The sequence below is a fragment of the Ambystoma mexicanum genome, chromosome 4p (genome assembly GCF_040938575.1).
Source record: "Ambystoma mexicanum isolate Mex_15411 chromosome 4p, UKY_AmexF1_1, whole genome shotgun sequence".
In the NCBI taxonomy this organism is placed as follows: Eukaryota; Metazoa; Chordata; class Amphibia; order Caudata; family Ambystomatidae; genus Ambystoma; species Ambystoma mexicanum.
Window position 1 is genome coordinate 1,158,266,684 of NC_090927.1, and position 25,020 is coordinate 1,158,291,703.

The following is a 25,020-nucleotide window of genomic DNA, read 5'->3' on the forward strand; positions in this document are numbered from 1 at the left end:
CCATCAGGGCTTATCATCTTTGTGGTGTGGAACGCTGCTCCAGCAGCTTCCCATGATGGTTGTGGGGGGGTCTTACAGCACCCGCTGCTGGCATCCAGCCTTCACAGATGGAGGTGGTCAAGTTTTAAAATTCAAATGCCTAGTGGTAGTGTGAGAAACCTGAAGGTGTCTTCCCCGCTAGTCCCTGGGGATCTTTCATCCAGGTGGCCAGGACACGGCCATCACTTTTGGATCTAGTTCCTTGGGCTGGGAGGATCATCTGGATGAGGGGTATTCAGAGAGTGGAAGTGGGACACCGGATGCTGAGACAAAGTAGCCCCTTCCCTGTAACACCTTTTCAAATGGATTGTGTCCTCCAACGTATTCCACATCTTTGACATGTAATGTCCACAGCTGTGTACTTTGTATATTTTTCAGCACAGGGCGTCCTGCGTCGATGGCATTGGGTCGATGTCCCTCGACGGCCTCCGAGGTCAAAGTCACCGGATGTTATAAATAGGACGCAATTCGCCCGTAGCCTCAGTTCCGTTTTTCCGTAAACTTGTTTGCTTCGGAGACTCGCCGCGCCTCCTGCATTCCCCATGAATATGTCTTCTTTTTTGACCCCTGCGACTCCGCGGTCTGGCTTTGAGACTTGCCGGGACTGCAAGTCTAAGATGTCGATTACGGACCTGCATCGCATTTAGTTGTGGTGCTTGGGCGAGAGTCATGACACTGACGACTGTTCCAAATGCCAGTCGCTGACTAAGGTTTTGCGGGAGCGTAAGGGTAAGTTACAGGTAGGTAGGGGTTCTAAACCCAGTAAGTCTGGTAAACCTTCAAAGGCGATGTCTGACTATTCGAGGGGAGACTCTCCGCGTCGGAAGGAGTCCCAGGGATCTCGGTCTCGGAGTGGTTCCCGCCATTCGTCGTCCTCGTCTCGGCATTCCAGGAAGTTCCGTCACTGGTCGCCTTCCCCGTCCTCCTCGGAGGATGCCGATGCATGGAAAGTGGCTTGTCCTACAAAGTCCTAGACTCCGGAGGAGTGGGCAGCCTTCAGGGAACTAATGCTGGCGATTTTCCAATCCCAGGGCACATTTCCGTCCGTGCCTTCGCAAGAAGCCGGCAAGGTACGGTCTCAATCCATGGCTCGTGCGCCTTTGTGCTCAGGTCCTCGGCGTGTTTCTCATTGGGAAACTTGGAGGTCCCGTTCGGACAAGGTTCAGGTGAATCGCCAGAGACGTGCTTCCAGATTTCGGTCTGGTAAGGGCTCGAGGGCGGCGTCGACTCCGTCTGCGCTGTGTCCAATGGATACGGATGCCGAAGCTTTGCCTTCACACCAGCCCTCGGCGCCAAAACCCGCCCTCAATGTTTCAGGGCCTTTTGGCTGGAATTTGACGATGGAGGTCCCTGGTACGGTGGATCCTCCAAGGAGGACTACTTCCAAGTCTGAGAGGCCTGTTAAGGACTCCAGACCCTCTTCTGACCCGAGGCAGGAATTTTTCCTCCCTCTGGATGACATCTATGAGGATGAGGAGAGGTCAGATTTAGAATTGGACCCTGTTGAGCCTGATGTGACTCCTGTCTTTTCCAGGGACAGTCAGTTACAAGAGTTACGTCAATCTCTTCATGATGCCAGTTGCTTAGACACTTCTCCTGAGGTGGAGTTTGGCAGACCTGAGCCTGGTGCTCATGCAGAGTCTTCCTACAGGAGACTGATGGCTAGGGTCACTGAGTATCTTGGTTGGTCTAGTCCTCCTGAAGCTTTTGTTCAGGATGACTTAACGGATATTTTGGATCAAGGTCCGTCCCCTGACCCGGTGTCATTTGACCTTGCAGTAAAGGAGGGCGGCTGCTTGGCACACCGGAATCTCTTCCGGCAGTTAACAAATCGTTAACTAAAAAATACCGCCCTTCCGGTAGCGACCCCATCTACCTTTTCATCTCAGCCCACTCCGGAGATTTTGGTGGTTAAGGCGGCTACGGCCACCTCGAGGCAGGCGGTGTACCCTACCATCCCTCCTGATAGGGACGACAAACGCTTCTATGGTTGGGCACACAAGGTGTTTTCTGCAGGGAGCATGGCGCTGAAGTTAGCCGACTCCACTTGCGCTTTAGCAAGATTTTCACATACTTTGTGGAATTGTTTCCCCAGCAGCTGAGCATATTCCCGAAGGGGAAGAAAGGGATGGGTTCCTTGCTCTTGTGCAAGATGGCAAGGATGCCATGTGTGAATCCCTTCAGTCGGGATTGGACACGGCCGACAGTGTTAGCCGGTCCATGGCTGCGAGCACCGTTATACGCAGATTTGCATTGGTTGCCTAAGTCGGTTTTTGCTTCGAATGTGCAAGCCTGTCTTTTGAACATGCCCTAGGGGGAAAAAGTACCCGTGGTGGTCGGGGAAATAGCGGTGCCAAAGCCGCTCAGGCAGCTGCCTCTTTGCCTTCAGGCGCTGCCGCAGCCGCTCCAAAACAAGCATGAGGCCATGTTCCATTGTTCGCTGGTTGGGGGCAGACTGTCTCAGCATCTCGAATGGCGAGCTATTATTTTTCGGATGTGTGGGTTCTGGCTACAATAGCCTACGGCTACTGCCTACCCTTCCTAAAGCGGCCTCACGACAATCCACCGGGGAATCTCTTTAAAGCTTCAAGATCTGCTCCTTGTGCATGAAATCTTGACCCTGCTGGAGAAAGGCGCTATAGAACTGGTGCCTGTAGCAGAGAGGAACAAGGGATGGTATTACCCATATTTTTTGATTCCAAAGAAAGACGGGGGATTGAGACCCATCTTGGATTTGCGATGGTTGAACAAACTTCTCAGGAAGGACAAGTTCAAGATGGACTCTCTTTCTCATGTCCTCCAGGCCCTTCGACTTCAGGATTGGTTGGTGTCTCTGGACCTACAGGATGCTTATTTTCATGTGCTGATTCATCCAAAGCACAGAAAGTACCTGAAGTTTGCGGCTGGCAGCTCGCACTTGCAGTTTCGGGTCCTGCCATTCGGATTGACCTCTGCCCCGAGGGTTTTCACCAAGCTAATGGTGGTAGTGGCAGCGTATCTCAGGCGAGGGGGGAGTGGGGGGGAATTCACGTCTACCCCTACCTGGATGACTGGCTGATCGGTGCGCGTTCTCCTGAGCAAGCGACGGATCATCTCGGTCTCACCTGCCGCTTCCTCCACAAGCTGGGCTTCTCCCTCAATTTCAAGAAGTCCCAGCTGACACCTTCCCAACAGCTACCCTCCTTCACAAAAACCAGGTGTGAAAGTCCACCCTTAACACCGATCAGCAGCTGTCATTTTTCAATTTAGACAGACAAAATGCTCCACAATTAACATATTTTAATCTTCATATATCAAATGTGTACAAAAACATAAAAAAACTTAAAAATGCATGATATGACATTTCCAGCAGACATCACTTGTTTGTTAAAGCAAAAGCACGACAAATGTCTCAATTCAATCTAGACATTGTAACCAATGTGTGAGGTTAGTAAGGGATATATTTAATGGAAAAAAAAACCCTCAATGTTTCTCATTAAATTGGTCGACACATATTTGTGTTTCTAGGTCTCAAAACTAAACAACGTGATCGACTTAAAAAAGGTTTTGTGGTCTGTTGAGCCTGTCTGCAGGACGCTGTGTAAAGGCACAGGCTAGTCACAAATCGGCACAATGCGAGATGGTCATTCAATCGCCAAATTCTAAAATTTTAAAAGAGAAAATATAAATTTGTGATGATCTAAAAAATTTGCATATGAACTGTATTCTCGGTGTGGTGGACAACTTCACTAACCTTACATTTCTTTTCTGGCTTGTGAGGAAACAATTTATTTCATTTCAATGGCCGCAACTGGTCATTAAATGGCATGCCATGCCATCTGAAAAAGAGTATGATGAGTATAATGAATTTTCTTTACTTCCATTTTCAGTCACTCACTTTCACTTTTAATACAAGGATCTTTGTTTGCTTAAGACCATAAAACGTAGGACACATGTTTACAAAACTAAATGTAGAGTCACTCTGTTTTTTAATACAGTTACTCTTATGACTTATGACATTGCAGGTCATGTTATATGATGACCGGCCCATCTGGTGATCATTAAAACAATAAGCATATTCACTATGGATGCATTCTCGGACATCCCAACAACTTAGCACATCAGCAAAGTGCCCAAAATATCCATTGTTTACTTGCAAATTGTTGTTCACACCCTCGTGTGTCTTTACTTTCTTAATATCTTTCAATGGATCTTACTGTGGCAACGTTATCAGGCGGAGCCGCACGAGTCTTTAACTTTAATCTATCAGATACAAAAGAAGAAATGCCGGCAATCAGCCCTAATTGCATCTTACTTGTTACCAAACGCAATGTGTCAAACAAATCTAAACTGACCATTCTTGCATCAACAATAATCCTCTGTATATACTGTTGTATCCTTGGTCCTCTTCCACACAGCCCCCTATAAAAAGAGGACCTTCCAGCTCTGTACTTGTACTTTCACCTTCCCAACAGCTCCAGTACATCGGAGCTGTATTGGACACGTCCTTGGGGGAAGTGCTCGCCTCCTAAAGTGAGGGCTCAACACATTGTGCAGATGGTGGACAAGTTTCAACATGCCCAGCGTATCCTGGCTTTCGAATTGTTTTTTTAAACAATTTTATTTTCATTCGGCGGCAAAGACATTTTACATACAACAAGTGCGTCAAGTACAACTCATAATGAACTGAGCTACATTATTTCTTATTGTTTTGCTGCTATTCAACAGATACCCCTGAGTTTTTAACCTTTTTTTTGTTCTAGCTCTTTTACCCTCCCCCCCACCCTTTTCCTTTAAGCCCCAAAGTCTTTGATCTCTTCCTCTAATCCGTCCTCGTGTTACCGTCTTGCTTCCTTTGTGTTCTTGGCTGTCAAGAGATAGGAATGTTTTTAAGGATCCGTGATTTGTAGAATTGGGCTTCTCTTTCCCCAACAAAATCTTGAAAGGGGTACCAGATGGACAAGTATTTCTGGTATTTCCCTGCTTTTATATCTGTTAGTTTCTCCATTGCCATGACCCCCCAAACATTTACAAACCACCATGGTGTCATTGGCCCCTCTTTCGTCTTCCAACGTTGTGCCAGTGTCATTCGTGCAGCTGACAATAGGTGCGTAATTAGGATGGCAGTGTGACCCGATGCTGCATAAGACCCCTCTGCCACCGCTCCCAGTCGGATTATTTTGGGCAAAAGCAGTAGGTCCCTGTCTGTTATGTCTTTGAGATGCCCTAGTACTTCTTTCCAGTAGGTTGTTACTTTAGGACATGTCCACCACATGTGGAACATATCTCCCCTCTCTCCGCATTGTCTCCAGTAATCCAGGGAATATTCTGGATTTATTTTATGTAACCGGTAGGGGGGCATGTACCACCTGTAGCAAAGCTTTTACGCTGCTTCTTTAATTGCTGTGCTTTTAGAAGATTTGTGAGCTCTGGCCTATATCTGACCCCACTCCATTTCCGTAATTGGCTCTCCAATGTCTCTTTCCCAGCTCCCTTTATACAGAAGTTTGTCTGCTGGCTGTGCTCTATCTAGCAGTCTTTATATTCTTGATATCCCCCTCACTGTCTCTCCCTCCTGCATGGTTAGTTCTAGACCTGTTGGAGTTCTTGTCTCTGCTTTTTTCACTGCTGGGTGGGAGATACAGTTCCTTATTTGTGTGTATCTGAACCTTTCTTTTTCACGAGTGTCAAATTTCTTTTTGCACTCTATGCAGGAAATCGGATTACCATCCTGGAACATGTCCCGCAAGGTCAGGGCAACCGCTCCCTTCCATCCTTGCCAGAATGTCTGCTGTAGGCCCGGGGTAAAGTCTATGTTGTGCTATTGGGGAGAATGGGCCCAGCCCCTGTTTGATTTTCTTCATTTGCATGGTTCTGTGCGAGCAGCACAGGGATACCTTGGTGGCTCTTAGCAGTTTCCCCCCTCACTCTCGACCTCTGTGGTTTAGTGCTTGAAGCGCTATTAATGGAATCTGCGTGGCTGCTTGTTCGACACCACACCAGCCTTTTGTGTTCCCTTGTTTAGCCCACTTGAGCATTAGGGCCAAGTGTGCAGCTATAATGTACCTCCAAATGTCCGGAACCGCCAGGCCACCCAGAAGCGGAGGACGAGTCAGTATGCGTCTATGTATCCTGGGTCTCTTTTTCCCCCATATGAATTTGTAAGTTGCATTTTGGAGTTCCTTAATTAAACCAGGTGGAATCTCAGTAGCTACAGAGCTCACCACTTATAGCAAATGGGGGAGAAGAGTAATTTTTTATTGCTGCAATCCTGGCAAACCACGACAATTCCTGGTTGTCCCATCTCTTCAAGTCTATTTTCAGTTGTTTCCAGAGCGGTGGGATGTTTACTTTAAACAGGTTCTCAGATTTCCTCACCAAGTATATCCCCAGGTATTCTAAGGTGTCTTTTTCCCATATTAGGGGGAACCTCTCCCTCATGTTTTCGATCGCCTCTATTTCCTCCGTTATGTTTAATGCCTTAGAATGCCCCTGATGTGGCAGCAAATTTCTCTAGTTTCGGTATGGCCCTCGGCAGAGTGTTCTCAGTGTCCCCCATGTAGAGCATCATGTCGTCTGTGTATAGTGCTATCTTTTGTGGTGTGACTCTGACTAGTACCCCCTTTATTTCGGGATCGCCTCTGATCCGGTGTGCCAAGGCCTCCATAGCCATTGCAAAGATTAATGGGGCTAGAGGGCACCCCTGACGTGTACCCCTCCGGATGTCTACCTGTTTCGATTTTTGCCTATTTACCAGGAAGAATGTGGACGGGCACTGGAAGTTTGCCAAAATCATTTTACTGAACTGTGCTCCGCACCCAAACCCCTCCTGGATTAGTGTTAGGTACTCCCAGTCTAGGCTGTCAAAGGCTCATTTAGCATCCAGTGCCACAATTGCACATTTCTGGTTCGATCTCACCCCCCTTTCAATTATATATATGGCTCTTCTGATGTTATCTTGGGTGTGTCTCCCTCTGATGAACCCCACTTGATCCTCATGGATAATGTCTGTTTGCTATTATTTTGGCACATAGTTTTGCCTCGATGTTCAGGAGTGCTATTGGGCAGGAGCTTGAGCATTCTGTGGGGTTCTTTCCTGGTTTTAGGGTCAGGATCGTCCGAGATCTTGCCATATCCGATGAGACCGACCCTGTCTCCCTGATAGCATTGAAGAGGCTGGTAAGGGGCCATAATAATTGTGCACAGAATGTTTTGTAATAGCCATTCCCCAGGCCGTCCGGGCCCGGGGCTTTGTTCCCTGGTAATGAAGAGATGGCATCATTGATTTCCTGGGTCGTAACTGTCCCCCCACTACTTCCCTATCTTCCGAAATTTGGGGTAACTGGGTTTCAAGCAGGTAGGACCTTTTGATCTGCCCCATTTAGATTTTCTTTGTGTAGTAGCTCCTCATGAAACTGGACCATTGTTTCCAACTTTTCTTCATCCGTCCTAGTTGTTTCCCCTTTTTTGTTCTTAAGGCTATCTATGTAATTACGTAATTACAGCTTTTTTGTTTATTCAATTTAGCTGCCAGGAACCTATTCTCCTTCCCGCCATGTATATAGTACGACTGCTTGGTGTTTATAAGCGACTGTGCTACTCTGTCTGCCGTGTGATTTTTCTAATTGGGCACAGGTCTTCTTTAGCTCCTGCCACGATTTTTGCGTTTGTCGGGATTTATGATTATTCTCTGCTTCTTTCAGTGCCTGGTCCATTTTCTGAGTTATCGGGGCTCTCTCCCTATAATATGCCGCTGCTTGGGCTATGAATTTGCCCCCAACTTCAGCCTTCCCCGCATCCCAGGCTGTTTTTCAATCGACCTCTCCGTTATCATTCTCCCAGAAGTAGTTATTTATGGTTTCTTCCATATGTGCCCTGAGCGCTAAATCCTGCAAGATCAGTTCGTTCAGCCTCCAGGGAGGGCGCTGTTTACCCCTCTCCTTCTCTATCTCTATGCATACTATTACTGGTGCATGATTGGACTGGTATTGTACCCCGATCTCTACCTTTGTCACCCGGGGGATTAGGGTTGCCGAGACCAGGATCATGTCTATCATAGAGTAGTCCTTGTATACCGCAGAGTAGTGTGTATGTTCTCTATTATCTTCCTGGAAGAAGTGCCAGGTCTCGATCACTCCCAGGTCCCTAAAAAGTTTCCCCATGGCTTGTCTGTTTCTATGGTCCGCTGCCGTGGGCGGGGGCGTTTTATCGAGGGTAGGGTCCATTACGCAGTTGAAGTCCCCACCTATGATTGGCTGGCCTTTGCACTAGCTGCCTATTTTCTGCAGAAGTTCTGTAATATATAGATCTTGCCTGTCATTGGGTGCATATACTGCCAGGATTGTGTGTGTTCTCCCTTTGATTGTACCTTTAATCTCTAGGTATCTCCCTTCTGCATCGCGGATCAAGTGTTGCTTCTGGAATCACAATTCTTTATTAAGCAAAATTGCTACCCCCTTTGATTTCGGTCCACTGGAGGCAAAGTATTTTTGGGGGAAGGACCTATTCTGCATCCTTTTTTCATCCTCCTGTAGATGGGTTTCCTGCAGGATCGCCACTGCTGCTTGCATCTTTTCAAGTCTGCTCAGGATTGCTCGGCACCTGTATATTTAGTGAAATAATTGTTGTTTCTGCCATTGGGATATGGGTCTCACATTTTGCTCCTGCCTTCTAGTATTTCTTTTGGGGTCTGACCCCTCCTTCAGCATCTGGGGCCACTGTCTTCCCCCTCCTCGTGCTTTGGGCCACTTGTCTAGTTCAATCCGTTTTATTCCCTCCCTTCCCTATCCGACCTAGATGCACCCCTCCCTCTGTCCTTCCCCTTGGGGTTTCCGTGGCTGGGGGTCTTGGGTACCCCGCCCCCCCAGCCCCATTCGGACCATTGGCCACCTTAACCCCCCATTTGTCCACATGTCGGGATCGATACATTTCCCGGAGTTAGATTCCTAGATGCACCATTTTCCTTCCTCCGTGCAGGAATTTCGTGTTTTGTTGCGGCCTATATGCCTTGGCTGGGCGCTTCGCAGTCGTCCGTTCCAGTGACTGCTGTGCTTAGTGTAGTCTTTGGAGTCCCTCGCTCATGGTACTTGAAGAGGCCGGCCAATTTCTTTTCTCTGTTCGCTCTCCTTTTCTTTTCAGTCGACCATTCCCAGAGGTTGCTCTGACTGTTGGGGGCACTGTGATGTGGGCTAGCTTCCGCTTGACTCAGTTCTCCTTCCAATTGTAGTAGCGAGAAGCCTTCCTCGCATGTGCTGACCTTCCTTTGTTTTCCTTCCCAAGAGAAGGTGTTGCTGAATAGATAGGTCCATCTATACGTGATTTGTTTCTCTTGCAGAGCTCTCTTGACCGGTTGCATGAGCCTCCTCTTATGGAGAATGACAAGTGCCAGGACTTGGTATAGCTGTATGCAACGCTCATTGATCGTAAGCTCTTTGTGGGTGCGCGCCATCCTCAGGATGACTTCCTTTAGGCAGTAGGATGTCATTGCAATGAGAAAATCTCTGGGTCTTGCTCCCGGCTCATTCCTTTTGGGGCCCACTCGATGGACCCTGTCTCCCGGAGAGGTTTGAGTTAGACAGGATCCACTCGATGGATCCTGTCTAACTCGAACCTCTCCGGGAGAGTATCATTCAATATGCTGCTAAAACAGTGCTGCATGGTGTCCTGCAGATCTTTATCTTGAATTGTCTCCAGGAGGCCTTTGACCCTGATATTGGATCCTCGAGATCTTTTTTCTAGATCCTCACCTTGGAGTTCTAGGTTGTTGTGGCCCTGGCGACTCGGTCTAGTAAGATGTTGTTTTTTGTTTCTTCTGCCATGCAAGAGTCCATTTTCCACCACGTCCACTCTATCCCCCAGTTCATTTATTTCTTTTCTTATCTCTTTTAAAGAGGATTTCAGTTCTTCCTTCATCAACTCAATTTGGCTTTGAAACGTGTTTGTTAGTCTGGCTTCCATGCTCTTCAGACAGTTAAGAAGCTCCTCCTTGTCCAAGGCCATTTTATTCGGGGAAGGGGAGCGGTTGGTTGTGGGTAAACCTTCTAGGGACGGGGGAGCAAGCTGTTGTTTTGCACTCCAGCATCTCTCGAGCGGACGTTCTTGACTTTTTGCTGGCGTCTTGGTTTCGCAAGTGGACGTTTCTTCTTGTTTTGGACCCCGGCATCAGGATCACATTATGCTGGGTGTCTGTGGGGGGCATTAGTGATTTTGCTGGTTAGCTTAGTTCACGTTCTTCTGTCGGAGCTAGTTGATGCTTTGTTGCTTTCTCAAGGCTAGCTTTCACCCTTCGCCCGACCCCTCACTCTTCTCTTTATGGACTGGAAATCTGCTACTTGGGGTTGAGCGCTATTGACCCGGTGGGCTGCTGTAAATTGTGTATTGTCATGGGTTAACTGCTAAGCCTCTTCTCCCACACGTAGCTGGTCTCGTTGGGCCTTTGTGGATACTATGGCCCCTTGGCTGTGCTGGGCACCAGGGATTGGCCGAAGAGGTCACCTCCTGACTTTGTGGTTAACTTGGTTCTGAATCTGTTCTCCGCCCCCGCCTCAGGATCCCCACCAAGTCTTACTCTGATCAGGGGCTGGGTCTGGACCAGGTCTCCCCACAGGCCCTATTCCTGGCTGCTCAGATTTGTGTTGGACTCTTTAATATAGCGTGATCGATCTGTGCCGCTGCCTCTGAGCCGCAGTGGGTTAAGAGATATCCCTCCGGGCGGCTTGCTCTCTCCCCAGTGGTGTGGGGTCTCACTTTTTCTCCCCCCTCCTCTCCCAGCTATTGATACTCCGGCTCGTTGGGAGGACTACACAGCTTCCCCCCAGACTGATTGGGGACTTTGGGCTCTGCTTCCGCTATACTCCCTGCTCCTGGTTGAGGGGGCCTGTGGGTGCACTCCATTTAGGGTCTGGTGCCAACTCCTGTGTGCTTATCCTCTGCGTATTAACTCTGAGGGGCATTCGGCCCACAATCCGAACTCTACTGCGCCTTCCTGCACCTGTGGGCCGGTCAGGAGCAGTGGGCTCTATCGAAGTCCCCGGTGATGGGACAACCAATTGTTCTCACGCTCCATCTCGGGCGTTCCTCGCACATCTCACTGGGGTATTCGGGCCGTTATCAGGGTTGTGGAGGTGGCTCACCGATGTTGAAGGCAGCGTCCGGGTCCTTATTTAGACCACACTGGTGCCGTGAGTGGGGACGCCCCGCTCCCGGTTTCCCGCTTACTTGTTTGGCTTGCTCCTTGCTCCTCCAGCGGATCCGGGTCTGCTCCTCTCCTCGCGTCCACTGGTCCCACGGTCCCAAGCACTAGGCGACAGGAGCCCCAGGCAGCTAAGGGTGCCGCCACACTCCCCACCAAGGATCGGGCCGGGGTCGAGCTTCCCTCTCGCTTTCCCCCGCTGGGCCATGGGTCAGTTCTTGGCCAGCCCTCTCCCTTCGGGACCCCAGGCTGCTCTCTTCAGCGAGGTGCACTTCCCTCAGTGGCAGAGTCCTGGCACGAGCGCTCAGCACCTCCGCTGGCAGGTGTGCCCCCGTCTTGCTGGACTCCCGACTCTGCCTCCCTCCTCCGGTCCACTCCGGTCTGTCACTGCAGGGTCGTTGTTCGTTGTCAGTGCCCGGTTCCTTCTTCCAGTCGGTCACGCCGGGGCCGCACCGCGCCACGTGGCTTATACGTATCTCTTCAATGTGTTAAGCAAGGTCCGCTCCAGCCTTATTTTTTCGATTTTCTTTGCACCATCGACAGGCTAACTTGGGACGGCTGGAAAGCCTTTTTTCTTTGTTTTTTGGCCATGTTATGCTCCTTTCTGCTCCTTCATACACAGAGTACTTGAGGTGTACGTCCCTAAAGTCCGGTTGCCATCTTGGAAATCCCGGCTTTCAAATTCTTAAGGTTGCTCGGCCTCATGTCATCCTGCGTTTTTCTGGTGCCAGAGGCCAGGCTGAGGATGAGATCCCTGAAATGGGTCCTCAAGCTGCAGTGCTCACCATTCTCAGGCAAGATGTCGGATCCCGTTCAGATTCTACTCTCGGTCTCACAGGATCTTCTGTGGTGGGCCAACAAAGGGAACCTGATGACGGGGGAGCTGTTTTGGCAACCGTGGCCGGAGGTGACTGTAGTGACGTACGCTTCCCTCATAGGATGGGGAGCTCATGCTGACGATTTGACCGCCAGCGGTCGTTGCTCTCCGTCGGAGTCCAAACTCCACATCAGCCTGTTAGAGCTGAGGGCCATCAAGCTGGCCCTGAAGGCTTTTCTGCCGTCTGTGCAGGGGAAGAGTGTCCTGATCACGACGGACAACACAGTGGCCATGCATTACCTCAACAAAAAAGGGAGGTGGGGGTATGGTCACTCTCATTGTGCAGAGAGGCGATGCAGCTCTGGTTCTGGGCAATCCAGCAGGGAATATCACTCTCGGCAGCTCACCTGGCCGGAGAGGCGAATGCGGCGGCAGACGCTCTGAGCAGGCATAGCACAGTCTCTCACGAGTGGGAGTTGGCTCAGGAAGTCCTTCTGGATATCTTTGCCCTTTGGGGAACCACACAAGTGGATCTCTTTGTGACCAGTGCCAACCGGAAGTGCGAGAGATTCTGCTCAAGGGAATTTCCTCGGAGAGGAGCCTTAGGAGACGCCTTTGTCGTGGATTGGCCATTCCCACTTCTGTACGCGTTTTCTCCGGTCCCCGGCATTCCTCAAGTGTTGTGGAGGTTCGGATCCCACATGATCCTCATTGCTCCGGATTGGGCCAGGAGAGCGTGGTACCCGGACCTTCTAGAAATGTCCATCTGCCCTCCACGCCGTCTTCCCTACCGAGAGGATCTTCACTGACGTGAGGGGGGTGAGAGGGGTGAGGGGGTCGGGCTCTCCATCCAGAGGTGAAGATTCTCAACCTTCACGCTTGGTATCTGAAAGGTTAAGATCTAAGGATTGGGACCTCCCGGATGACGTGATGGAGGTGTTGCTTTCGGCCAGGCGGCTGGCAACCAAATCCCTGTACCGCTGTCGTAAGTTTTACGGCTGGTGCAGAGGACAAGATGTTGATCCTTTTCAGTGTTCCATTCCTGTGGTTCTGTCTTTCTTGCTTTCTTTGGCCCACAGGGGCCTTCAAGTTGGTACCATTAAAGGTTACCTGGCAGTGCTGTCTATCTTCAAGCGCTCATCTGAAGAATGTTCTTATTTTAAGATTCCTTTGATTTCCCAATTTCTTAAGGGGCTCACTAACGTGTTCCCGCCGTCCCCGTTTCAGGTGCCGGTTTGGGATCTGAATTTGGTCTTGAAATTCCTGATGGGTGCTCCATTTGAACCTTTGCACTCTTGTCCTTTGAGACTGTTGTCTTTCGAGACGGTGTTCTTGGTTGTGGTTACGTCCGCTCACAGTGAGTGGATTGCAGGCACTTTCATCTAAGCCACCCTTTACTGTGTTCCACAAGGATAGGGTTGTACTGATGGTACGTCCTTCCTTTCTACCTAAGGTAGTGTCTGAGTTTCATTTAAGCCAGAAAGAGGTACTTTCTGCTTTCTATCCTCCTCCTCATCCTGGTAAGGAAGAGGGGTGACTACATAGGTTGGACCCTAAGAGAGCTCTGAGCTTTTATATTTCTAGGATGTCCAGGGTCAGAGTGGACGATCAACTCTTTGTTGGATATGCTGGACACTGATTGGGCCAGGCTGTTACCAAACAGACCTTGTCCAGGTGGATTATCCTCCCCATTACTGAATGTTACAGATTGGCGGGCAAGGACCCTCCTGAAGAGTTGCAAGCTCATTCCACTAGGGGCGTGGCTACTTCCACAGCCCTGCAGCGGGGGAGTTCCTATTAGGAATATTTGTGATGCAGCGACATGGGCTTCTATCCACACCTTTGTCAAACATTACTCCCTGGTCATGCTCCATGGTCAAGATATGGCCTTTGGTAAGGCGGTTCTTTTTCTGCCATCCGATTGGGTATTCTAAATTCTTTTCCCTCCTCCATTCTCTGGTACTGCTTTGGGAGTCTGTCAAAGATGTGGAATACGTTGGAGGAGACAATCGATTCGAAGAACAAGTTACTTACCAACTGGTAACGTTCTTTCGACTGGATGCTCCTCCAACGTATTCCACATCGCCCTCCCAGCCTGCCCCTCTGGAGAATTTCCTTTGCTATTGCAGCTTACGTTACCGGAAGGCTATGTGCAGTCAAGCAGGCATTGTGTGCGAGCATGTCACATTTTAGGGAGGAAAAAACATAAAATGAGGCTATGGGCGCTGTGCGTCCTATTTTATAACATCCGGTGACGTCGCCCTCGACGGAGGCCATCGAAGGACATCAACCCGACGCCATCGACGTAGGACGCCCTCTGCCGAAAAATTTCCAAAGTACACAGCTGTGGACATTACATGTCAAAAATGTGAAATACGTTGGAGGAACATTGAGTCGAAAGAAAGTTACCAGTTGGTAAGTAACTTCTTCTTCCCCATCGTACCAGGTAGAATATCTCAGAACTCATCCCTCCACCCCCTTTCCCGACACAAACACTTTCTCACAGACAGCTCACCGTGAGCGACAACAGACTAACGCCAGAGCCGTATACCTGACATGCCCCAATACAATGGCCAGGCAAGGTCGGGCAATTTCTGATCATTACACAAGCCTGACTTCCATCATACTTCCCCACACGGATAAAAGGCGCAGCACATAAGCACACTCTGAGCAAGGCAAACCACACGAGGAAACAGCAGTGCCAAGATGGCAGTTTAATACGAGGAGAAAGACGGCGAGACCAGAGAGGGTTGCAAGGAGTGAAGTGCCCTTGAGCTGTAAAGACTATTACTTTCGTGAACCTTGGAAAGTAAGAAACCTAAGACCAGGAACAAAAGCTGATCAAACCTGCACAGTGTGTCGGAGGTACCTGGGGTTCTACCATGTCGATAACCAAGGTGGGGAGAAGCGATTGCCACCGTGGTATTGTCCTTGACTGCTACAACAAAGCAGCATCTGTAAAGACAGTACAGCCGGTGAGTCGGAGAGATATACTAAACCAGCCTGTGTTTTGAACCGAGGTTGCAAGCAGCAACATCGTATGAAGTTAAAGAAAGAGAATACTGTTTGAGACATATGTGACGAGCGACGTGAATATAATTGGAAACTAAAGGAGTGATTGCACTTTGGGAAGTCAAGCATAGATACTGTAGACAGAGTGGTCCGGCACCACATGCGTGCTCATTCGAAAGTCTCTTATGGTTTAAAATATACTACAATTGAGGGGCGTGGCTTGGCGCCATGGCGAACAGTCGGGTCCGGTGAGAGCTCCCGGCCGTGACCGTGTGTTTGCCTGTAATGCCCCAGTAAAGTTCAGGTTTTTAAAAGCAGAGTCGGCGTCCTGCGGAGCTTGGAGGCTCCTGCAACCCATGCCTTAATACCGGGGTCCTGAGGCGAAGGAGGACCAAGTTTAAAGCGAATCCCCCCGACGAGAAGAGTGGAAGCGGGCGGCAGCCCAAGATGGCAGACCATGGTGTAAAGTAGCCCGACCCGCTCTCCAACTCCCGAACTGAGCGGGAACTCCGAGAGCTCACTCTGGAGCGTGTCGCGATCTTCCCTCCCAAAACGGTTGAAGATTGAGAGCCCAGCACCCCCGCCGGAATACGCATCTGTGGCGGTGCAGTGCAGCGTCCAACGGCAACTGTAGCGGGCCTCGCCTTCGGATGAGGCCCGTTCATAGGCAAGCACAACAAGCCCTCCAGCTCCGGTTCGGGGACTCAGCCGAAGACTATCCGCAGCTGCAGGTGAATCCTGGTCCGGTGGGTGCAGGGCTCGGAACCCGGCCACTTCTCCCGAGTCCACCAGCGTTACCAGCTCCCACCCACGCCACACCACAACAGCAGCGGCCTCTGCCTTTGAACAAAGCCCTGGGGGGCACCGAGCTCTGCGTGGGAGATCCGAAACGCCGCTCACCCATCTGTGCCCGCAGGGTCCAATACCGGCAACAGCGAGCCCTGCCCCACTCACAGACAGAGCCAACGAACCCTCCAGCTCCGGTGCAGGCTCACATCGGAACATCTCCAGTAGCTGTGGGGCAGGCCCAGTCCCGAAGGCCCAAAGCGCGGAGTCCGGCTTCCCTCATCTGCCGCACCGGTTTGCACCTGCATCGGTGTGGTGCCCAAAATCAGTGAGTCCCGCCCTCGGACGAAGCTCTGGGAGCACCCCGATCTCAGAGCGGGAGGTCCTTACGCCGGGCCCGAAAATCAACAGCGGGCAGAACGCGACAGTGTGGGGCTCCTTCTCCCGGGCTTCGCTGTAACACCAAAGGCCCGGGTTAGCGCCACCAACGGCGGCCCCCCCACCAGCTGCGCCCAGACGTGCCAGCACGGGTGGCAACGGGGCCCCTCCCGCCGCATAGTCCGAGCCCAACAAACTCTCCGGCTCCAAGGCGGGGCCACGCCCGAACCCCATCTGCAGCAGCGGGGTAGGCCCAACCCCAAAGATCCGGAGCCCGGCCTTCACCTTCTGAACTCTTCAGCTCCACTTCCACTACAGCTCGGCCCGCACCAAGCACAACAACCTGCACGACCGCTTCTCCTGCGGAAGCCGACGACCCCCCCCTCCCTTGAGTCACCCTTGGCAGCAACAAAGTGAAGCCAGCCGGGGAGGAGTGCGACCCGAGGCTCCGTGTCCTCCCCCTACCGATCCCATCGGCTCTCGGCGGCCAACAATCTGCAGAGGCCCAGGGGCGATCCAGAACCCTCCGGGTTCCAGCCGGAGCTGGGGGTGGATAGGACCTGCCCCCCCCCCCCTCCACTAGCCATCCAGCAGCGGCATCCAAGGCCGGGGGGAGAGAGGCCCCTCAACGATCCTAACTGCAAGGGCCCCGGTGCCCGCTCCCAGATGAAGGTAGGGTGGCACTTGCCGCATCAAGTGGGAGCTCCCTGGGCTGACAGACCAATCTCCCTACCGCGGCTCCGGGTGAGGAGAGGAGGCGCCCTCTTTGAGAGCGTCCCGTGCACAATCTGTGGGGGGAGCTCGTTCCCATACCCACCCACCGAGCCCCGTGGCCCCGAAGGTTCCCTGGTGCCCCTTCCCTGAGACCACCCCAGACCACCCCCCCCTCCCTCCCCGAAGAAGTGACCCACCCAAAGAGGATCCGGGGTTTGCCCAGCCTCCACCGGGTTCCAAGACTCTGTAAAGCTCAACCAACATCTATTCGGCTGTCCCCGCAGCAGAGTTGCGATATAAACCTGCCCAGCAGGGTGGCTGTAACCGTGGGGGGACCCTGAGTGCCTGAAAACAACCAACTCAAGTGGGGGTCAGACGAACTCCTGCCTAGGTCACAAGGAGTCATGGCCAGAAGCCAAAAATCAACCAAACAAACCGACATTGCAACCCTACTATCCACCACCACGGGCGAAAAGCCCAAGAAAGGGGAGCGTAATGACACTACGAGCGCGTCTCTAGACCCCCACGACGACCCACCAACCCAGGGAGTGACGAAAGCTGACCTCCAGGAGCTCCTAACTGCCATAACCAAGGAATATCACAAAGGCACAGAGGAACTGAAAGGTAAAATTGCGTCCCTGGACAAAAGAGTCAGGGAGGTCGAAACCAGAACAGAAGAAATCGAGACTACCCTGTTCGAGCAAAACTTTGGGATCGGGGAAGGGGCCGACAGAATCGCCTCACTAGAGGCCAGATGCGAAGCCCTCGAGAACAAGCAAGAAGAAGCTGAAAACAGGTCCAGGCGCAACAATATCCGCTTGAGGGGCATTCCGAGCTTGGTTCCCGATGAAGAGCTTATCTCCTACGTCAACGACCTATTTCGCTTCATCCTAACGCTCCCAGACGGAGCCCCCCTGGAGCTGGACAGGGTACACTGGGTCAGAGCCAGACAAAATGCAAATTCGGTGCCGGACGTTCTGGCGAGAGTTCACTTCTACAAAGTCAAGGAAGAAATAATGCACGAAGCCAGAAACACAGCCCGAATCGGCTTCCAAGATGCTGAAATATCTCTGTACCAGGACCTGGCTGCATCCACTCTCGCAAAGAGGAAAGCCCTCAGACCCCTCGCCGAATGGTTACGTGAGAGGAAAACAACCTACCACTGGGGCTTTCCCACAGCTATAATCTTCAATTGGGAAGGCAAGCCTCGGATAATCCCCTCCCCTAAAGAAGCTGAGCGATTTATGAACCCGGAAGCCGAGGAGGAGCCCCCCGCCAAAACTGCGGATGCCCCGGGAACCCCCCGGGGAGATCCCACCAGAGCTTGGACAAAAATATCAGGGCGTCGCAGACCCCGAGGCCCACCAGGCATGCCCAAAAGGGACAAAAACCGCTGAGTAGGACGCCAAAAGACAATAAGCTGACTTCATCAAATGAACTCTTTAGCCTCTACCGGAACTTTACTGATCAACAGAAGAGGCATTGCTTGCCTCCAAACAGAGGCACTACACCAGTCCGGCCGAATGCCCCGTTGGTTGAAGGCTGGTCCGGAAACCTAGTTATTGTTGGGGGGGGGTGGGAGAGGAGGGAGGGAGGGAGGGAGGGAGAGAAGAGGAGGGGTGACGACTCTCATAATATGGGGCACATGATGGAAAACAACGCTCGCCTACATGGATCAAGAAATCTCCAGGGAAGACTACAAAGCGTCCTATCTAGGATTTACAGGATGGGTTCGCTAGACAAGACACTTACTATCACGACGTGGAATGTGCAGGGGCTCAACGCACCAAGAAAGCGGAAATCAGTGGAACACAAACTAGACCAACTAGCAACGGACATTGTCTTCCTCCAAGAAATCCACTTGATCGCGGAGGATGAAAAGCGAATACGTTTTCGGCACTACCCGAAATGCTACTTCGCCTCAGCTGCACAGAAAAAGAGGGGTGTCGCTCTCCTCTTAACCCAAAATTTCCCATCATCATCATCAAAAGACACCCAGAAAGCAGATTCCTGCTCCTGAAAGGACTCTTAGTCGAACTTCCGATTACCCTGGTGGCAATCTACGGGCCAAACAAAGAGCAAGACCTATTCCTCCGAAGCCTCCTCCCAACCATCATGGCCTTCGCAACAGGCCACTTGCTAATCGGAGGGGACTTTAACCTCCCCCCAGACCCGAGGGTAGATAAGACGCTCCCAGCCTCTAGGGAAGACTTCGGCAAATCCCTGGCGGAATTTCTGCGGGAAACCGAGACCATAGACATCTGGAGACTACGCAATCAGGGAGAAAGAGATTAACATTCTTTTCACTCGTACACTGATTGACCTCCTGCTCGCTGCTCCCACTATGGCCCCCTGCGTGGAGAACATCCAAATTGGGCCCATTGCAATCTCGGACCACGCTCCAGTCACGATGACGCTGCTGCTGCACAGAGCTCCAGGACTTACTCAGGACTTACTCAGAGACAATGGAAGCTGCAATACCACATTCTCTCCGACCTAGCGGCCAGCTCCGACCTTGGGGAGGCGATTCAGAATTATTTCAGGGAGAACACAACCCCAGACACCCCAATAGCAACAGTATGGGATGCCATGAAGCCAGTAATCCGAGGGGTGACGATGAACTTATCTGCGAGACTCAAGCGCCAAAACCTGTTGAAGCAACGAAAGCTAGAGGACAGACTGGTAGATCTAGAAACCAAGCTCAAAAAATGCTGCCCGAAAACAACGCAGCGAGAACTAAAAAGAGCAAAAAGAGAGCTAGAGATCCACTTAGCAGACCGGGCCGCCAGAGCACTGACCTACACTAAAGAGTATTACTACCTTAACAGTAACAAAGCGAACCGGCTCCTAGCACATAAACTGAAAAAGCTCCAAACCAGGAACTACATCCAAACCCTGCTGGACAAAAAGGGCTTCCAACATCATCTGGACCCTGATAAGCTGGAAGTAATGGTGCAGCACCACAAGGAAATTATGGCAGGACCCCCAACGTCAATCCCAGCCATTACTCAATTCCTGGCCCCCATCCCAAAACCACAACCATCCGCCGCACTCGCGGACTTGGAGGGCCTAATCTCAGCGGAGGAAGTTAGCGAAACGATCCGCCACCTGAAAAACACAACGCCCAGGCCAGATGGGCTATCCTCAAAATTTTACAAGAAGTTTGCACACCTGCTAGCATCGCAACTAGCGAATCTATTCAACTCATTTCTCTCCAGCGGCTCCATGACAGCGTCAATGAACGAATCAATAACAGTATTGATCCCAAAGCCAAGGAAAGACCGAACGCTGTGCGCATCTTACAGACCCATAAGAATCCTAAACAACGACGTGAAAATATTTGCCAAAATTCTGGCAAATCGACTGGCCCCTTTCCTCCCAGAGATCATTCACCCAGATCAAACAGGCTTCATCCCAGGACGGGGCACCCAAGACAATATCCGCAGAACCAACAACATCATAGAGACAGCAAACAGATTGAGCTCAAGGCTAGCAGTCCTCTCCTTAGATGCAAATAATGCATTCAACATGCTCGACTGGGGCTATGTGGAGGAAATCATACGGCATTTCGGCTTCGGCTCAAACTTTAGGAAATGGGTCCTAGCGATCTACCAAAGTCCCTCTACGAGCCTACGCCTCAATGGGACCAAATCTGGCAGCATACACATAACCCGGGGCATGAGACAAGGATGCCCACTCTCCCCGCTCATTTTTGCCCTCTCAATGGAACCATTCGCGGACAGGGTCCGCCAAAATCCTGCAATACATGGCCTCACGCACAAAAGTGAAACCTACAAAATCGCCCTATACGCAGATGTTCTCCTCACCCGCCCGGCAGATTCAATAAGAGCTCTATGGCGAACTCTCAAAGAATTCAAGGCGGCCTCAGGATTCACGATAAATGTATCCAAATCAGTAGCACTGGGCATCAATATTCCAAGTAAGTCGAAAGCCAACCTCGAGGAGGAGTTCAGGATTCCTTGGGCAAGAAGCAGTATTAGCTACTTGGGAGTCCAGATACCCAATAAATCTGAGAAGCTGTATAAGACAAACTTCCCGACGCTCTTCAGAGACTTAAAAACCGACATCAACCGCTGGGAGAAACAGGAGATCTCCTGGTTTGGCCGAATTACAGCAATAAAGATGAACCTGACCCCACGGCTGCTATACTACATGCAGGCGCTTCCAGTGACAATCCGGTAGGAAGCCCTGCGAAAACTGCAAAGGGAAATCCTAAACCTCGTCTGGGGGGGGGAAGAAGTCGTATCATGCTCTGAAGTACTGCTCTGGGTGGCCTGGGGGTCCCCTATGTGGCAAGGTATTGCTTAGCAGCCCAGCTGGCCCCCGCGTTTGCCTGGAAGCTCAGCGACATCCGCCCCAGGTGGTTACAACTAGAGGAAGATTGGAGCATGGTCCTGCTAGAAGTTCTGCCCCATTCCAAAGAATCCAAAGGAACACAAGAGTTGGGCCCCCTACCAGCAACAGGGAACACGGTTGCCAGCTGGAAAACTGCAGCCCGCCGGTGGAAATGTAGGGGCACGATGGGCCCCCTCACCCCAATCTGGGGGAATCCGGACTTCTCCCCGGGAGTCTCACCAAACCAGTTCACTGAGTGGAGAACCGGGGGCTTAAACTATGGCAGATTTCTTCGAGAATGGGCGTTCCTTAAACTTTGAGGAGTGCAAAGCAAAATTCAAGATTCCAGAGACTGAACGGTTTTTGCTATATGCAACTGAGGCACTGGCTGTCGAACCCCCAGGTCAGGAAACAAGGCAGCAGAGAGCTAACTGCATTAGAACTCAACCTCTTAGCAAATCCCCCAAAAGGGAAAATCTCAACATTGTACAAATTACTGGCCAGAACAGACCCCACTAAAAAAGAACCATATATGCTGAAATGGGAAGAAGACATCGGAAGACCGATCGAACCAGAGGAATGGCACCATATATGGTCTCGAGCACAAAAAAGCTCAAAGTGCGTAACAAACAAAGTGCGTTCAAACTGTTACAGATGGTACTGCACCCCGGTCATCCTAAATAAGTGCAATCCAGCGATCCCTGATCAATGCTGGAGAGGATGCGCAGAATGAGGAACCCTGTTCCACCCCTTCTGGTCTTCCCAAAAGCCACTCTATTCTGGAAAAACACTCTGGAGCAGATCAAAGCAATCACCGGGCTCAACATTCCCTGGGACCCAGGAATCGTGCTTCTTGGGGCTACAGGAGACGGCCAACTCCCCCTTACAGGCTGTATGGCGGACCTATGCTCCCACCTCCTCACAGCCGCCAAAATCACCATTGCCAGACTCTAGAAAAATCAGGAGGGCCCGTCCACGCACTTGTGGTGGTCCAAATGCTGGGAAATTGTGGCAGCCGAAAAAGTCATGGCCATCAGACTAGGCAACAAGCCCAAATTCAAACGCATATGGGCCCCCTTCCTGGACTATGTGCAACAATTGCCAGGGGTGGCAAGACAGCCCCCAAGCCTACTCTGGATGGAAACTCGAGACTGAATATAAAACAAGAATAAAACTAGTCTCGAGAAGAGACGGGGCTCTTCCACACCCCGGAGTCACAGGCAGCCAAGCAAACTACTCCCCTAATTCTGCCGAATCCACTGCGAAGAACCCATCCTAAACATAGCTGGAGAGCCACACGGACCCTTTGAAAAATCCCTAAGAACGAACTAAGCAGTCTGCTGTTCCCATTGTGTATGCAGCTCTATGTCCCCCACTTCCCTTCCCCCCTCAGTTGTTAGTAAATCATGCATTGTCTTCAAAAACAACATTATTAATAAGACTCAGTTACATCCAAGGCAGCTTACCGCTCCTTAATGCTATTACCAGTTTACAAAATATGTAACCATCAAAGAACCTGTATATTTCATTATGCCAAAAATAATAAAAATAATGTTGGAAAAAAAAATATATACTGCAATTGGTCCGATCCCGACAGGTAAAAAGCGATCTGAGCCCTGCTGAGGGGTATCCTCGGTGAACCGTGAGTCACCCGAGAGAGAATATTCTCTAAACATTGTAATAAGGGGATGTGAGCCCGGAAGAGGGGGATCCAGGGTGAACACCCAAATTGAATACTGGTAAAAGGAAAATCACTTTTTGCATCTTATTTGTTTGTACATCAGGCCCTCTGAGTCAAGATACTTTTAAGAAGTAAAGAGACTTGGACAGAGAAGGTCCTGATGCTGGTAATAGAACTATATCCTTTTGCTGCAGAAGCCAGAGTGTGCGCGTTGCTCGAGTGAACCGCCTTGCCCCGTGATGAAACATGGGGTAGGGAGGCCAATTACCCGAACATCCTGAAATATAATTTTGTGAACACTTCTTTCTTTTTCATGACTACTACCCCCACACTATTTGTAAATTAGCGGTAAGGATTGGCAATATTTTTTTTTGGTATAGGTCTGTTTATTTTGACAAGACACCACTAGGACTGCATTATTAGTCGATTGTCGTAGCTTGCTCTCATCCATAGGTTTAGATGGGCTTTTTTCACACCCTTGCGAGAATTCAATAAACACCATTGAACTGTGGTCACTTGTCTGTCTTACTGTTGATACCATGCCTTCCTTAAGGTACTCTATTAGCCAGGGCCCCTTTTATTTAATTTGATCTTCTAATGCTGCATTTCCTCTCTGTGAATTTTGTTGCTTGCAGATTATCATGCTTTTGGTCCCGTCTGAAGAAACTGATGAAAGTGATCTGATCATGGAGATCACTGCAGGTGTGGGGGGCCAAGAGGCGATGCTATTCACTGCAGAGATGTTTGAGATGTACCAGCGATATGCTGCATACAAGCGTTGGAGTTTTGAACCACTTGAATATTTTAAGAGTGAATTGGGTGAGTTTCAACTACATCAGCTGGCTTGAGAAGTAGATTCAGGAAAACTTTGGATTATGATTGATGAGGACCCTATTACACAGTGCGCCAAAGAGATTTAGTGGAGGAACTTGGACGAATAATGCATCTTGAAGCCTTGAAACACTTGTGTATAGGCGCGTTATAAATGCCATATCATATCTGGTATGGTAGATTGTGAAAAAGTCAAGCAGCCGCCTTCCATGCATACTAGTGAAGTTAGGCAAAGTCTGCTATTGTAACCCTCGATCCATGACTTGAACGCAGTACCTTACCATGATAATTTCTTCCTAGTTGCATCATGGCAAGCCACATTACCATGTCTTCACACTTGAGCTTACTGCCAATTACTGCGTCTAGCAGCTAAATGGACCCCCTCAGAGTAGACCTTGCTGGCACGCACGCACACACCACCCTCCCCTTTATTCGCACCCTATCTTCATGGCGTTACTTTGGCTGTAAATATTGCTCCAGCACGTGCCATTGACATCAAAACCAAGTTGACTTCAGCTCCAGACAGATCTCTACGCTGACTATTCTCCATTAGCAGAACGATTGTGTACCCATAAGCTGCCATGATGGAGTCTAACCACTCCCTCGTCTCGGCTATAAACACTCACCCGGCACTACTTCACCAAGACCGGAGGTTCTACAAAACTCGGTTCATTGAGCACTAAATCCATATATTTCCTCCTTTGTCACACATAATGAATTACATGAGACCTTCTTCATCAAGCTTTTAAGAAAATCAAGTCCAGATTCCTCACTCTGCAACTTTGCTTCGTTTTTTTGTTGTTTTATTTACTTCTGTGTGTGCATTGGTCTTTTTTTTTTTTTTTTGGTTGGACACATTGGCCCTCATTACGACCCTGGCGGAAATCGTGGCGCCAAATGCACCATGGAGCACGGCGGAAAGCTGCCGATAGCGCCATGGGGGTTGGCGGATTTACCGCCCCATTCCGAGGTTGGCGGGGCGGTAAATCCCCATTCCCCATTTTACCCTTCCCCATTCCCATTTTTGCCCCATAGGGTATAATGGGAGTGGGGAAGGAGTTAATTACGCCACCGTAAAATACGGTGGCGTAATTAACAACAAGGTCCCGTAGCACCATGGATTTCTCCGCCCGGAAAAACCAGGCGGAAAACGCTCCATGGCGCTACGGGAACTCGTAGTGGGGCGGACGGGTCCGCCGCGAATACCGCTGGCGTAAACCCACTCCGCCAGGGTCG

The 25,020-nt window shown here is 50.5% G+C and overlaps 1 protein-coding gene across 1 annotated transcript in view; it reads left to right on the forward strand.

The window, feature by feature from the left end:
* MTRF1L (mitochondrial translation release factor 1 like) overlaps window positions 1–25,020 on the forward strand; it is a 459,754-nt gene that overhangs the window by 127,559 nt on the left and 307,175 nt on the right. The window contains exon 3 of the mRNA XM_069606774.1: window positions 23,589–23,772. Within this exon, the coding sequence (XP_069462875.1) occupies window positions 23,589–23,772 (184 nt within the window). The remainder of the gene's footprint in view (window positions 1–23,588; window positions 23,773–25,020) is intronic.